The 17,607-nt window shown below is 39.3% G+C and overlaps 1 protein-coding gene across 1 annotated transcript in view; it reads right to left on the bottom strand.

Annotated features, from left to right (window-relative positions):
- The window catches only part of LOC124591556 (serine-protein kinase ATM-like), a 456,741-nt gene that overhangs the window by 201,728 nt on the left and 237,406 nt on the right, over positions 1 to 17,607 (bottom strand). The window contains exons 24-25 of the mRNA XM_047131742.1: positions 1,581 to 1,886; positions 89 to 748 (exon numbers count right to left, since the gene is read on the bottom strand). Of these exons, the coding sequence (XP_046987698.1) occupies positions 89 to 748; positions 1,581 to 1,886 (966 nt within the window). The remainder of the gene's footprint in view (positions 1 to 88; positions 749 to 1,580; positions 1,887 to 17,607) is intronic.

Here is a 17,607-nt window from a genome sequence, read left to right as displayed (position 1 = left end):
TACTGAGTGCAAGGGACATAAAACAATACAGAATATCAATAATTATATAATTACACAAACACAATGTGTGAAAGGTCTACTTTATTACCTGCAAATAAAGATGTTTCAATCTCTCCACATGGCAGCTAGAGTACATTTCAGCTTCCAAGAAATATTTTATTTCTTCCTCCAATGTATATTGTTTTCCTCCATAGACTGTCCGCTGATATACTTTCTGAATCTCGTTAAATTTAGGTTGAGCTGGAAAGGGACCTAAAAGTCTGATTCCTGATGAGAGACACTCAGCATTTTTCACTATTATAAATTCAAGTAATCTGCAAGCTTCTGCAGCTACATATCCATCAGATTTCACAACTGGTACCAGAACACTAGTGCACATTCCAAGAAACTTTTCTACAATCAGTGCTTTAACTGGAAGACATTTATCAAGAAAGTGCAAAAGACAATTACATGCCGCAATTGACAAAACTCCTTGGTTTTGTTTGTATCCTTGTCTCACGATGTTAATAAGTTGGTGGATAACTTCTCGTATAACAAAAGTTGACAAAGCATTCAGAGAACTTTCTGTTAGATTACATCCCAGCAAGTCAGCAAATGCAGCATATCGATGAAGTGATATTATCATCTCTTCACAAGTCAGCTGTTGATGAATATCGAGTGCCAGCTGAAGTAATATCTTCTGTATTACTCTAGGTTTGTTTTTTGACAAGAACAGTATCAATTTCACTTCTGGTGCCTGTGAGTTCTTCTGTAAAATAACAGACAAGAGACATAGAACAAGAAAGTATAAATTCAAAATACAGTTTTACATAACACAATCATATAACAGGAACAAGGAGAAATGTAAGACTTACAACATAACAATTACTCATCAGTCAAGACCAATGAAAAATAGACTAACTTCAATTACAAGAGACAATCACAAATATCCTTTCGTATGGAGCTGCACCAAAAAGAGGAACAATATAAAAGGTGTAACAGTCAGCAGACATCCTCCGCCAAAAGTATGCACCTATGGGCTTCTTTCTCTGTTCCCATGAAGGGCAGGTGTCCTGTTGTTCTTCCCTACCCTTGCAAGTGTTTCATGGCATTCTTCAATAATCTTTGATGCTGCAGGATTTACTCCATTAATATTATGACGTCAATATGCATACAGACAAACTGCAGTTCTGTTACTATTTTCATATTACAAGATATGCTACTAATTAGAAAGTATCAGAAAAATACTTGAATGGCCCAGAAGTAGAATGGAGTCACTTCTATCTTTCCACACACAATTTCTATACAACAGCAGTCCTTCCAAATTAACAGCAGTCCTTCCAAATTAACTGGCTCCACTCCACACAAGTTATATTCAAGCCACTCCATAAAGATACAAACTAAAAATCTTTTGCAGTACAACAATCACTTAGTAAAAAAAAGTTCTAAGAGTACAGGGGTGGAGAGGGAGACAGAGCAAGAGAGAGAGAGAGAGAGAGAGAGAGAGAAGAGAAGAGGAGAGAGAGAGAGAGAGAGAGAGAGAGAGAGAGAGAGAGAGAGAGAGAGCAGTATTGCCCATAAATATAAAATTAGCAACATACCTGAAGATATTCTAAGGTATCCAACATTTGCTGAGATTTAATGGTGGGAGGAGCTGGTTCTGGTAAGCTGGATGTGTATCCACACAAAGCAGTTACAGCGCCCACATCAAATAGTAAGCGAAATATTGTCACAATTACGATATCCATATTTTCTGAGAGAAGACATTTCACTTGGTCCTCTGAAAGTATTTTTTCAAGCTGCTTCAGAAGCTGTTCAGCATTAAATATATTGTAATTATACATCTCTTTGCTATTTTTCATGGTGAAGATTGGTAGAAGATGTCCAATTATGTAAGGGCTGCATACCTGTGAAATTAAATTTCCATTTTACAACAAATTCATAACAGAAAAGTAGGTGTTGAGATTGGGGTATTTATATTTAACCACAAATGCATCAAATTTGGAAAACAGTCCCTTTCTTCAAACGCTGGGAGGCAGAGGATACAAGATGTAACAGTTCAGAAATTTATGGCTGTAGAAGTATGAGAGATCACTTTATATATCAGGCATCACTTACAAGGAAATGAACAGACCTATTCTGTCAAAACAGACCATGACTTTTAGGTCAGCCTCACTTAACAATATATTATTTCTTGGCCTGGAAAATAAAACAAAACTGATCATTGGCTAGCTGTTTTTTTTAAGGATATCTGAAAAAAAAAAAAAATTATTTTCTTGTGGCCCTTGCCTATCAATCACTGGTATGAATTTGAAACACACTCATCCCATCTTTGTTCACACTTCAAGAAATACTCTTATATCTTCAACACTGCAGTGCAGCAGATGGGGAGCCATGTAACTGTTTTACTTCATGCTATCAAGATCTACATGAGCAAAGAGCTGAAGCCACCAACAGAAAGAGCTGTGAAGATTTTATGATATGCAAAAAGAACACGAAACTATAAGATCAGCATTTGAATATAATGTAGACATAGACCCTCTGCAAAGTAAGTGAAATGGTTACGATATTTAAAACGCTAGTATGAAATCTGATTACAAACTACTCACAAAAGTATAGTTACAAACCACAATTACCTTATCAGACAATAATAAGCAGTAACATATCAACTGTCAAAAGCATTTTAGGTGTGTGTGTGTGTGTGTGTGTGTGTGTGTGTGTGTGTGTGTGTGTGTGTGTGTGTTTCAATGTCACTGCACACAGTATAAAATTAGAATTCAGGATAAAATAGGAGGTGGTCAAAAATAAATGCAACGTTTTTAATTTATGACTCTGTGTGCTTCTCTTTCAAGTTGAACAAAACTCATTTAAAACACTGAGGACAAATTTTATAAAATAAATGATTCTGTCTGGTGTAATCTAAACTTCTGTTACAAATGCAAAAGATAAGACGCCACGTTTTAGCAAATCTTGTGTATACAATGATGACAAGGAGACCACATGCAAATCGGATTTTTGTAATTTTTTTATATTTACGGTATATGAAGTTCAGAACTCAAATCGCAACATCCCACAGCAGCTCAACGCAAGTCTAAAAAATTCTTGAGAAACTCAACTTCAAAATTTTCTGAGCATCTTTAGTGGCCTAAAGTACGGTCAATCTTTTTCATCACACAGTGTCATTCTCCAGGAGAATGCTTGCCTGTCACACAGGGGTCATGTGTTCAAATACAAAGCAACATAATTTTTTAAACAAAGGTGCATGTTCTGCGAGCATTGCAAAGAAGTATAAAATACATAAAGATAGAGAAAAGATGGTAGCACTCAAAATTGGTAATCGTTAGATCATTGGCTTGAATCTCGTTTCAGTAAGAGGTGCATGGTGTCAATGGGCCATAGGCAGTTCAGGCATTAGGTAATGAGGTAGCGCAATGAAGAATAGAAAATAGTATTTCCCGGTTTAGTACTTCGCACAATGTAAGGTATGTGCTTCGATGCAATCAAGCAGATGATGAAGTGTCTCTCTCTAATGTACTTGTACAATTCTTACAAAGTTGTTAATGTTTTGGTCTTCAGTCCTGAGACTGGTTTGATGCAGCTCTCCATGCCAATCTATCCTGTGAAAGCTCCTTCATCTTCCAGTAACTACTGCAACCTACATCCTTCTGAATCTGCTTAGTGTATTCATCTCTTGGTCTCCCTCTACGATTTTTACCCTCCACGCTGCCCTCCAATGCTAAATTTGTGATCCCTTGATGCCTCAGGACATGTCCTACCAGCCGATCCCTTCTTCTAGTCAAATTGTGCCACAAACTTCTCTTCTCCCCAATCCTATTCAATACCTCCTCATTAGTTACGTGATCTACCCACCTAATCTTCAACATTCTTCTGTAGCACCACATTTCGAAAGCTTCTATTCTCTTCTTGTCCAAACTATTATTGTACATGTTTCACTTCCATACATGGCTACACTCCATACAAATACTTTCAGAAACAACTTCCTGACACTTAAATCTATACTCGATGTTAACAAATTTCTCTTCTTCAGAAATGCTTTCCTTGCCATTGCCAGTCTACATTTTATATCCTCTCTACTTCGACCATCATCAGTTATTTTGCTCCCCAAATAGCAAAACTCCTTTACTACTTTAAGTGTCTCATTTCGTAATATGATTCCCTCAGCATCACCCGACTTAATTCGACTACATTCCATTATCCTTGTTTTGCTTTTGTACAAAGTAGTAGTAGAAATTTGATAGTTAATGAAATTGGATCCCTACTTTAGTCTGGTGACGTCATAAAAAACTGTCATGGGACAAGAAATTGATGAATATGACAGATTATTAAATGAAGGCTTAACAGACTGAACGGATATAATCTTTAAAATCTATGCTAGGAGAATATAATGTTAAAGATACTAACACTGCTCTTGGATTTGATAGAACAGTCCATATCTTCAACAAAATATCCTTGTGGTCCCCAATTCTTTTCCACATATTGTGAAGTATTCTGATATTCATCTTATGTGGTGTAATTAATCTTTATATTTTTAAACCCCTCACCTTTCCTCATAGGATGCTTTCATTCCGAACACTATATCGGTCACACAGGTTTAATGCGAAAAAAATTCACAATGTATGAGAATCTTTAGCAAAACACTTAAAAAAACTTGGAACAACAATCTCAATACATTAGCCATTTCACAATCAATCAATTCTTTCTACAAAAACAAATGTTTTTCTCAGGACAGCTCTATCCTCCTCTGCTCATGTTTTTATTCACTCTTTCTGATTCTTACTTCTTATATTCACTTGAAAATCACATTCATCTCTATATTATTGTTTTTGTTCATTATGACTATTGGACTTACTGTGATTAGTGTCACGCAAGGTCCGGAAACTTCTTGATGTATAACAGTATCGACAAATTAAAATTCTGAGCTGCACGAATCTGTCCTCAAATTTTATGGCAACATTATCATGCTATTCACAGTACTAGCATTTCTGCTGACATTGCCAGGCATCAGAACAACAGTACCTCATGCATGTCTTGTTATGTCCTTGGGCAACAGAATTACATCATATCCCTCAAAGTGTGTAGCAACTTTTCACTCTGATGACTGGTGACTGGTGACAAAGTACCATGGCTTACATTTCATGATACACTGAAAGCAATGAAAGAGAGTCATCCTGATTCACGACTGCTCAGCTGCCACACTCAGCTCACGGTCACTAGTTGGAGATGGTTCAAGGTGTTCCTCAGATACACTCAACAGGACTGATGTCAACTGACCTGGGAAAGAAATAGGCCGAGCATGGAGAAGCTTCTTGTATCTGCTGTGTATTGCTCAAACCATTCTGACACAATTTTTCTAAAGAGTGCTGTTAACAAACAAATGGATACACTTGATTTGACAGTGGGTTTCAGCATCATACGCTGGTCGTATCTTAGCATATGATACAGAGGTATATTACACTACAAGCACTATTTTACATTACGCTTTTGTGTAAGACACTTCATGTGTTGACATTTTGTTTTCATTTTGTTACTGTTTTAACATGGAACAATATTTCAGACAGTATTTCGAAATGAAAATTAAAGCTTTACATTGCTTTGTTGTGATGCTACACATCCATAAACCATTCCTCTTATAATCCGACCTGTTTTGCATTCTGACCATGCTCCTTAGACCTTAGGGAATGGATTAGTGAGGTTCTACTGTATATTATATGCAACTGTTAGCAACAACATGAATCAAGGACCTTGCCGTTGGTGGGGGGCTTGCGTGCCTCAGCGATACAGATAGCTGTACCATACGTGCGACCGCAACGGAGGGGTATCTGTTGAAAGGCCAGACAAACGCGTAGTTCCTGAAGAGGCGCAGCAGCCTTTTCTGTAGTTGCAGGGTCAACAGTCTGGATGATTGACTGATATGGCCTTGCAACACTAACCAAAATGGCCTTGCTGTGCTGGTACTGCGAACGGCTGAAAGTAAGGGGACACAACAGCTGTAATTTTTCCCGAGGGCATGCAGCTTTTACTTTCTGGTTAAATGATGATGGCATCCTCTTGGGTAAAATATTCTGGAGGTAAAGTAGCCCCTATTCGGATCTCTGGGTGGGGACTACTCAGGAGGACGTTGTTATCAGGAGAAAGAAAACGGAGTGTGGAACGTCAAGATTCCTTAACCAGGCAGGTAGGTTAGAAAATTTAAAAAGGGAAATCGATAGGTTAAAGTTAGATATAGTGGGAATTAGTGAAGTTCGGTGGCAGGAGGAACAAGACTTCTGGTCAGGTGAATATAGGTTTATAAATACAAAATCAAATAGGGGTAATGCAGGAGTAGGTTTAATAATGAATAGGAAAATAGGAATGCGGATAAGCTGCTACAAACAGCATAGTGAACGCACTATTGTGGCCAAGATAGATACGAAGCCCACGCCTACCACAGTAGTACGAGTTTATATGCCATCTAGCTCCACAGATGATGAAGAGATTGATGAAATGTATGATGAGATAAAAGAAACTATTCAGATAGTGAAGGGAGACGAAAATTTAATACTCATCGGTGACCGGAACTCGATAGTAGGAAAAGGACGAGAAGGAAACGAAGTAGGTGAATGTGGAATGGGAGTATGGAATGAAAGAGGCAGCCGCCTGGTAGAATTTTGAACAGAGCATAACTTAATCATAGCTAACACTTGGTTCAAGAATTATAAAAGAAGGTTGTATACATGGAAGAAGCCTGGAGATACTGACAGGTTTCAGATAGATTATATAATGGTAAGATAGAGATTTAGGCACCAGGTTTTAAATTGTAAGACATTTCCAGGGGCAGTTGTGGACCCTGACCACAATCTATCGGTTATGAACTGTAGATTAAAACTGAAGAAACTGCAAAAAGGTGGCAATTTAAGGAGATGGGACCTGGATAAACTGAAAGAACCAGAGGTTGTACACAGTTTCAGGGAGAGCATAGGGGTACAATTGACAGGAATGGGGGAAAGAAATACAGTAGTAGAAGAATGGGTAGCTCTGAGGGATGAACTAGTGAAGGCAGCAGAGGATCAAGTAGGTAAAAAGACGAGGGCTAGTAGAAATCCTTAGGTAACAGAAGAAATATTGAATTTAATTGATGAAAGGAGAAAATACAAAAATGCAGTAAACAAAGCAGGCAAAAAGGAATACAAACATCTCAAAAATGATATCGACAGGATGTGCAAAATGGTTAAGCAGGGATGGCTAGAGGAAAAATGTAAGGATGTAGAGGCTTATCTCACTAAGGGTAAGATAGATACTGCCTACAGGAAAATTAAAGAGACCTTTGGAGAAAAGAGAACCACTTGCATGAATATCAAGAGCTCAGATGAACCCCTGTTCTAAGCAAAGAAGCGAAAGCAGAAATGTGGATGGAGTATATAGAGGGTTTATACAAGGGCGATGTACTTCAGGACAATATTATGGAAATGGAAGAGGGTGTAGATGAAGATGAAATGGGAGATATGATACTGCGTGAAGAGTTTGACAGAGCACTGAAAGACCTGAGTCGAAACAAGGCCCCGGGAGTAGGCAACATTCCATTAGAACTACTGACAGCCTTGGGAGAGCCAGTCCTGACAAAACTCTACCATCTGGTGAGCACGATGTACGAGACGCGCGAAATATCCTCAGACTTCAAGAAGAATATAATAATTCCAATCCCAAAGAAAGCAGGTGTTGACAGATGTGAAAATTACCGAACTATCAGTGTAATAAGCCACGGATGCTAAATACTAACATGAATTCTTTACAGACAAATGGAAAAACTGGTAGAAGCTGACCTTGGGGAATATCAGTTTGGATTCCATGGAAATGTTGGAACACGTGAGGCAATACTGACCCTACGACTTATCTTAGAAAATAGATTGAGGAAAGGCAAACGTACGTATCTAGCGTTTGTAGCCTTAGAGAAAGCTTTTGACAATGCTGACTGGAATACTCTCTTTCAAATTCTGAAGGTGGCGGGGGTAAAATACAGAGAGCGAAAGGCTATTTACAATTTGTACAGCAAACAGAAGGCAGTTATAAGAGTGGAGGGGCATGAAAGGGAAGCAGTGGTTGGGAAGAGAGTGAGACAGGGTTGTAGCCTATCCCCGATGTTATTCAATCTGTACATTGAACAAGCAGTAAGGGAAACAAAAGAAAAATTCCGAGTAGGAATTAAAATCCATGGAGAAGATTTAAAAACTCTGAGGTTCGCCAATGACATTGTAATTCTGTCAGAGACAGCAAAGGACTTGGAAGAGCAGGTGAACGGAATTGACGGTGTCTTGAAAGGAGGATATAAGATGAACATCAACAAAAGCAAAACGAGGACAATGGAATGTAGTCAAATTAAATCGGGCGATGCCGAGAGAATTAGATTAGGAAATGAGATGCTTAAAGTAGTAAAGAAGTTTTGCTATTTGGGGAGCAAAATAACTGATGATGGTCGAAGTAGAGAGGATATAAAATATAGACTGGCAATGGCAAGGAAAGTGTTTCTGAAGAAGAGAAATTTGTTAACATCGAGTATAGATTTAAGTGTCAGGAAGTCGTTTCTGAAAGTATTTGTATGGAGTGTGGCCATGTATGGAAGTGAAACGTGGATGATAAATAGTTTAGACAAGAAGAGAATAGAAGCTTTCGAAATGTGGTGCTACAGAAGAATGCTGAAGATTAGATGGGTAGATTACATAACTAATGAGCTATTGAATAGAACTGAAGAGAAGAGACATTTGTGGCACAACTTGACTAGAAGAAGGGATCGGTTGGTAAGGCCTATTCTGAGGCATCCAGGGATCACCAGTTTAGTATTGGAGGGCAGCGGGGAGGGTAAAAATCGTAGAGGGGGACCAAGAGATGAGTACACTAAACAGATTCAGAAAGATGTAGGTTGCAATAGGTACTGGGAGATGAAGAACTTTGCACAGGATAGAGTAGCATGGAGAGCTGCATCTAACCAGTGTCTGGACTGAAGACAACAACAACAACAACAACAACAACAACAACAACAGCAGCAGCAGCAGCAGCAACAGCAACACCTATCAACAACACGTTACTGTGCAGCGGAGATGTTTCCAGGAGTGGTAGTTCTCACTGAATTGAAGTGCTTGTGGTACACCTTTGACACAGTGGCAGGATAATAGTTAAGTACCAGTGGAACCTCAGGGATGGAGTGTCCTATCCATAAGGGCTATGCAAACTGACTGTGGCCAAATGTGCAGATACTGTTTTGGCAAGCCAAACCTGTGCTTGACTGTCATACTAGGGTATGTCATTTTAGAGAGCAAAAATCAAATTTTGAGATATTTGTGAATGAGAGGGTCCAAAAAAGAGCCTTTTGATGTGTAATATCCTGATTTAAAAGGTTTTTCTTTCTTGATACACATTTCGCTCAGTGAACTTGCACTTGATTATAATGTGTATGTAAAATTCCAACAAAAGGGGATAAATTAATATAAATTAAAGCAAAATTTGATCAAAAATTGGTTTAATGAACTCAAATAATTTTCTTCATATTCTGTCTCTATTATCAAACACTTAAAACACTTTGTAACAAATGTAAAAAGCTTCAGTTGTTAATATTCATCAAATGCTGCTTTGATTCATTCCTAGAAATGATTCTTCTGTGTGCTTCCTGACCTCCAATGTATCATCCTTGTATCTCAGGAGTACACACTTTGACAGATGCCGTTGTTCCTTGTGTCACACCCCTGCAAGGGCAGTTTCTGCGCGAGCTATCGCCTGTATTTGACACACTTACATGACAGATGGTTTGAAAATGGACACATGCATCTGAAGCTACTCACCATCAAAAAATATAAAATAGGTACTTCTCAATGCAACTTATGACAAAGCTATAACCATTTATGTCAATTTCTCATTTCTGTTGTTTTGAGTTTACAAGTAAGTGAAAGTTCATATACTTTTTCTGACCAGCGTATCAATTCCAAAAGTGAAGTTGCATAGGGATTCAGTATAGGTGTCTTCCTAGAGTGAACAGACAGGTCTGATATATCATTATCTTCATTCCTCATTTTCTGGTTCCCCGCTTTTCTTTCTTCTCAGGCTTCTCTGCATAAAAGTACCTGAAGCACCATTTCACTAAATGTGAACCACAATGAATGTTGTATTGCCGGCACAAAAATATCCATGACTGCCTTCTTCAGGGATTTTAGAAGCCTCAGTTGATGAATTTCGAGTTGACTGTAAACCACCAGGGATAGCAAATGGCAATAACAAGCACTTGTAATGCCATCAAATTGTTACCTTTCAGACCATGTTTCCAAAGCCATATCCGCCAAATTCTATTTGCTGTTGTTAACCACCGAGAATGACTTTCAGGACCAATTTCTAACACTGCCATATCAGTTGGAAGTGCACCTGTCCTTATAGCCTGGCTTACCTTGTAACCATAAGCCTGATCTTTGTCAATAGTGTCACTTGGTGGAACCAGAATCTCTGGAATGGAAATTCTGAGAAATGATGGATTGATTTCAAGTTCTGTTGCACTATCAAGCAAATTGTCAAGCTTACCACTCCTCTTGCTGTTAGACAAAGTTTTCCCATTAAACTGTTTGATCAAGGGCTCAAAGATATCCATTAGTATAAAGAGCACAAACCAACCAGATGAGTTTATGGTTCAGCTCTGTCTCAACCCAACGCATTGACTACTCCTTCCCAACCAGTGTCAGAATTCATTAAGTCACCACCAATTGTCTGCTAACTTATATCAATGCTGTTTCTCCTTAAAAAATTCACAAGATGGTTTCCTTTTTGTTACATCAGTCTCTGGAGTAAAATAGCAAAGTTACCTTTCATCTGGCTGACTGCAAACAGTGTTTCGCAATAATTGGAGACAGATAACTTGGGTTAGCTGCTTGTAACAGAACTTCAGTGGAATCTTGGCACCCATCAAAGAAGAAACATTCCATCTCGCCTATTCTGCATTGATCATGAAATTCTTCATTAAGTGATTCATGACTTTCTGCTGCGTCCTTTTTACTTTATTGTGATCAACTGTGGGTCTCCTGTCTCCCTCCATGATTAATCCAGCATCCAATATACAGGGTGGTCCATTGATAGTGACCGGGAAAAATATCTCCCGAAATAAGCATCAAACGAAAAAACTACAAAGAACGAAACTCATCTGGCTTGAAGGGGGAAACCAGATGGCGCTATGGTTCGCCCGCTAGATGGCGCTGCCATAGATCAAACAGATATCAACTGCGTTTTTTTAAAATAGGAACCCCCATTTTTATTACATATTCGTGTAGTATGTAAATAAATATGAATGTTTTAGCTGGACCACATTTTTCGCTTTGTGATAGATGGCACCGTAATAATCACAAACGTGTAAGTACGTGGTATGATGTATCATTCCGCCTGTGGAGACGCTATTTGCTTCGTGATACATTACCCGTGTTAAAATGGACCGTTTACCAATTCTGGAAAAGGTCAATATCCTGTTGATGTATGGCTATTGTGATCAAAATGCCCAACGGGCATTTGCTATGTATGCTGCTTGGTATCCTGGATAACATCACCCAAGTGTCTGGGCAGTTCGCCGGATAGTTACGTTATTTAAGGAAACAGGAAGTGTTCAGCCACATGTGAAACGTCAACCACGACCTGCAACAAATGATAATGCCCAAGTAGGTGTTTTAGCTTCTGTCGCAGCTAATCCGCACATCAGATGCAGACAAATTGCATGAGGATCAGGGATCTCAAAAATGCCGGTGTTGAGAATGCTACATCAACATCGATTGCACCCGTACTATATTTCTATGCACCAGGAATTGCATGGCGACGACTTTGAACGTTGTGTACAGTTCTGCCACTGGGCACAAGAGAAATTACGGGACAATGAAAGTTTTTTTGCACGCGTTCTATTTAGCGATGAAGCGTCATTCACCAACAGCGGTAACGTAATCCGGCATAATATGCACTATTGGGCAACGGAAAATCGACGATGACTGTGACAAGTGGAACATCAGTGACCTTGGCGGGTTAATGTATGGTGCGGCATTATGAGAGGAAGGATAATTGGCCCCCATTTTCTCGATGGCAATCTAAATGGTGCAATGTATGTTGATTTCCTACGTAATGTTCTACCGATGTTACTACAAGACGTTTCACTGCATGATAGAATGGCGATGTACTTCCAACATGATGGATGTCCGGCACATAGCTCGCGTGCGGTTGAAGCGGTATTGAATAGCATATTTCATGACAGGTGGATTGGTCGTCGAAGCACCATAGCATGGCCCGCACTTCCACCGGATTTGACGTCCCCGGATTTCTTTCTGTGGGGAAAATTGAAGGATATTTGCTATCGTGATCCAACGACAACGCCTGACAACATGCGTCAGCGCATTGTAAATGCATGTGCGAACATTACAGAAGGTGAACTACTCACTGTTGAGAGGAATGTCGTTACACGTATTGCCAAATGCATTGAGGTCGATGGACATCATTTTGAGCATTTATTGCATTAATGTAGTATTTACAGGTAAGCATGCTGTAACAGCATGCTTTCTCAGAAACCTTAAGTTCACAAAGATACATCTATCACATTTGAACAACCAAAATAAAATGTTCAAACGTACCTATGTTCTGTATTTTAATTTAAAAAACCTACCTATTACCAACTGTTTGTCTAAAATTGTGAGCCATATGTTTGTGACTATTACAGCGCCATCTATTCCAAAACAAAAAAGTGGTCCAACTAAAACATTCATATTTCTTTATGTACTACATAAATATGTAATAAAAACTGGGGGTTTCTATTTAAAAAAAAAAAAACGCAGTTGATATCTGTTTGATCTATGGCAGCGCCATCTAGCGGGCCAACCATAGCGCCATCTGATTTCCCCCTTCAAGTTAGACAAGTTTCGTTCTTTGTAGTTTTTTTGTTTGACACTTATTTCGTGATATATTTGGCCTAGTCACAATCAATGGACCACCCTGTCTGTATAGTTGTTGTAATGGCAGCTGCAGCACATAGAGTGACATCATACCTATTACTTTGCATTGCAACATTGCACAATAGTAATGTATTATACTAACTTGTACTTCAAGTAGAAGGTACATCAGAATCTTCACATGATACTGGTACTTCAAGCAGAGGGTAAATCATAGTCACCCCGTAATATCTGCAAGGAGTCTTTCAGAGTCTTCATCCTTAACATCAGTAGCCTCTTCACATTTTTTTGGAGAAAAGAATTTCATTTTACACATTTTTTTGGAGAAAAGTATTTCATTTTACTGTAATGTTAACTCTTTCTTCATTTTCTGCCAATACTCGGAAATTCCACTTAATTCATTTTCTCGACTCTTGTGTTTTTTTTTAATTTGTCTTCTGTGCTCGAGTAGATCTGGTATTCCAATCTGAGGCCATCCAACAGAGCCAACTTTCTTTGAACTTGAATAAACACCAGTTCTCTGACATGGAGCAGGAGATGTGCACTCCATATTTACGATGTGCACTCCATATTTACAGTTAGCATCACCTAGACGTGGATCCTCAAATTCTGAATATACCTTAACCTCACTCTCGCAATTGAGGATGTCAATGATGATGATGATGATGATGATGATGATGACGATGACGTTTGGATTGTGGGACTCTCAAATGCTCGGTTATCAGCACCCGTACAAATTCCCAATCTTTACACAGTCCAATCTTGCCACTTTCATGAATGATGATGAAATGACGAGGACAATACAAACACCCAGTCACCTGGCAGAGAAAGTCCTCAATCCATTTCTTGTAAATAGAATTGGGAATTGCTAATCAATATTATCACCACAGCCCCCTCAGTTTTTGAAAAACCAAGTCAACATGTTTGACACGCCCTATTGTCACACTGGGATCAGTATACAATCTGCAAGCATTCGAGTCATTCGATTCACCAAATTATGCCATTCATGATAGCGACAGAAGAGCTCTCTCTCTCAAACACTCATTTGTAACTAATTAAAACTGTTCATGAACATCTAACATGAAACACTGACAAATAGGGAAATAAAATACAGTCTCTTTCAACAGCCAGTTTTCATTTTCATCCCTCTCATAGTAAGGTGATTTCCTTAGCGTGATTGACTAATGAAACTGCAAGTGTATCATCAAATGAAATTTGATGTTTTGTAAGACTTAGCCCATTATATTATTATAATGCTTTTCTTCTTATATTTAAATTTTCATTAATTTAAAAGAAATCAATACTATTTAATGTCCTGTCACTGTAAATATAGCCTCCTCAGCCCTGTTATGCTCAGATGGCTCTTTGCAGTCCAGATGTTATTTATACACCTGCAACATATTACATTCACACTAGTATAAGATAAAGTTTTTCCAAGATTCATCAACTGAAAAACACAAGGTCATCTTCCATTCACAAATTAGACTATTGCTGCTGAGGTCAATTTTTATATTGTGTAATAGGTTAATACAAGGGTTCTGTCACATTTACATATAAAGCTTTGGCAAATTCAATTTAAAAAATTGAAGGAAGTTGACTATGCCCTTTCAAAGGAACCATCCCAGCATTTGCCTGAAGTGATTTAGGGGAATCACGGAAAACCTAAATCAGGAAGGCCGGACACGGGTCTGAACTGTCGTGCTCCCGAATATGAGTCCAGTGCGCTAACCACTGTGCCACCTCACTCATTACGACTCCTGCCAGTTCAGCTGGAAAGAATGATTCTCTTTGTTTATATTGACAGTGTTGTACCAACTGTGAACTGTGGCAATCGAAAACAGGTGCAAAATACAGTCATAAGAAACAGTATGTTAAGAAACATAAATCTATGAGTTTTCAGTGTACAACTGGTTCACTCAGGCAGTGTGACGCCTACTTTAGATTAATGGTGGACTCATGAAGAAGAGAACACAAACAAATACGCAGCAAGAAGAAAATTTGGTGTCACAGAAATGAATGTTCACAGGTGGCATCCACTGGAGAACAAATTAAAGAACCCGAGTGCCACACACAAAACTTTGAAAGGACCACAGCAGAGAATGTTTCATTAACTGGAGCAACAGGATGTACAGTATGTACAAGAGAAATGCACTGAATGCTTCCCAATTAATTGAAAAATTACCCAAATGAAGGCACCAGAGATAAATAGGTATTTTCCAACAACATGGATAGCAGAATACTGGTTGGTGTGGAAGGATGATGAATATGGCTGTGCTATTATGATGCAGAATAACGCTAACTATGGAATTTCCAGCAGCACTTGACAAAAAACTATGTGTGTATTGGTGTTACATAATCAATCTACAGAAACAGCTAGGTCATATGGGCAAGGCCGATCAGACATCTATTTCATCTGGCGCCACATGTCACCGTTGATGTGAAAGGGATTAAAAATGCTACTACAAGTAGTTCTGGCAATGAAAAGGCCAGAATAAAACTAATGCTGGGTGCCCTAGATGATGGAAGGAAGCGTTATTCTTTGCAGGAAAACGATATCAAACAAAAATCTACCTGCACATCTCATCTTTTCATGCCAGGAAATGGAAAGAATAGAAGATCAGGGTTTAACATCCAAACGACATCGAGGTCATCAGAGATGGAGCACAAGCTTAGAATGTGCCACAGCTGGGGAAGGAAATCAGCTGTGCCTTTTTAAACGAACGATCCAGGCGTTTGCCTGGAGGGATTTAGGGAAATCACGGAAAATCTAAATCTGGATGCCCAGACTGTGACTTGTACCATCGTCCTCCCTAATGCAAGTCCAGTGTGCTAACCACGTAACCACCTCATTCGGTACCAAGAAGATAGATGGATGAAAAATGAACTGATACTACATTGGTTGAAGGCTGTTTGGAACAGAATATAAGAATCTTTGCTTAGGAGAAGGAAAATGCTGATGCTAGATTCATTCAAAGGACACCTTACCCACCAAGTGAAAGGTCAGATAGAAAACAGCAACACAGACCTGGTAATAATTCCTAGCAGCACGATTTCACAAATTGAAGCAATGGATGTTGTGAATGTTTTAATTTTTACCTGTGACAGCTTTACAGTGAGTGCCTTCTGCACAGACACCATGCCCTTACTTCAGGCAACAAGTTAAAGGAAACCTCAATAGCCATGCTGTGTCATCAGATCCATGCTGTCTAGCACAGAATCTTATGTGAATCTATTGTGAAAGGAATCAGAAAGTGTTGCATAAACTATGTAAACTATGCCACGGAAGGCTGAGATGACGACATACTATGGAAAGAGTGTCAGGAAGGAAGAAATGCCATTATGCTTACAAACCAATGTTGGGCAATGAAAACTTTGAACTCCTGTTTCTTAAAATTTCCAGGTGAAACAAAAAAGTTTTATTAAAAAATAATATAAAATGATATATAAAGTTGCTACGTATGTAACAGTATAGTACAATCCTACTTATTTACAGATTACAGAAATCCATGCACTTTCAAAACATCTGTTTCATCACAGAGTTACGGGTTACCGAAATTACAAGTTTTCTCACAGACAGGCAAAGTTACGAGTTTTTCATTGCCTATCATCGAACTAAAGATGTTGATTCCAGTGATTATGATTGATGTGTGTGTGTGGTGTACAATGGTAGTAGCAATGGGTGCCAGCTAACATGTAGACAGTGTGATCATTTGCTTTCTAGATTGCATTTATACCTGGCACTACTTTACACTCTACAATATACATTCAAACAAGTGATTCATCCACCAACAGTCATCCGCTGGAAGGCAGTAGGGGACGGAGCGCCAGTGAGGTCAGTCAGTTGGGGATGGAGTTCAGTCGAGGACAAGGCAGGAGTCAGGATGGAACTCCAGTGAGGTCTGCACAGCCAGTACTCACATGACCGCTGGTGACACACATGCACTGTCCAACGGAAGGAGATTGGAGCACGAACGACTCTTGGTTGGTCGTTCGGTCGGTCGTCTCATGAGGCGATGTGTATTTGGTCTTTTGACAATACTTGGGCCTCATCAGTTGGTCATCTTGCCAGACATGGGTCGGTTCCTTCCTTGTGCAGAGATGTCGGGTAGCCAATGGGCTGGTGTTCCCTCTGCATGGTTGGGTCCGAGCCAGTGTGCCCAGGTCGCCGTGTCTCCAAGTTCCGAATGGAAATGGAGTTGAATCAGGTTGGAGCTGCAGTCAGCTTCAGATAGCCAAGACTCGCCCGACTGTTGCCGACACATGTAACTTGAGTGGGAACAACCTGGGTTGGTCGTCTCATCCGACGGTGTCTATCTGGTCACCGGTGTGTGTCGAACTGATTCGTCCTTGTTCTTCCACAGTGATTGCTTTTATGATTGTTCGAGTTCTTGTGGAAGTGTGTTTACGTGGAACCGTGTGTAGCTTCAGTGATTTCCACTGAGCGAATAAATTCTGTCTGCATACTGGAGTAGGCAGTTGGTCGGTTGCGACAGGGGGAATTGATTACGTTGTTAGTTGGTTCTTCAGCCGTCCCTAGATCATGTTGCCACCCCATTATTTAGTGTTTTACTTGGCTGCCTGTCTCACCTGAACTGTTGTTAGAGTTTCCTCCCCAGACCAACCCTTGGAACACTTCTGAGCACCACCATTTGTTTGTGATTGTCATTTTATTTGGTCACAGGTA

The sequence above is a fragment of the Schistocerca americana genome, chromosome 2 (genome assembly GCF_021461395.2).
Source record: "Schistocerca americana isolate TAMUIC-IGC-003095 chromosome 2, iqSchAmer2.1, whole genome shotgun sequence".
Classification (NCBI taxonomy): Eukaryota; Metazoa; Arthropoda; class Insecta; order Orthoptera; family Acrididae; genus Schistocerca; species Schistocerca americana.
Note: the sequence above shows the minus strand (reverse complement) of the source record. Positions and strands in the feature narration are given on the sequence as shown.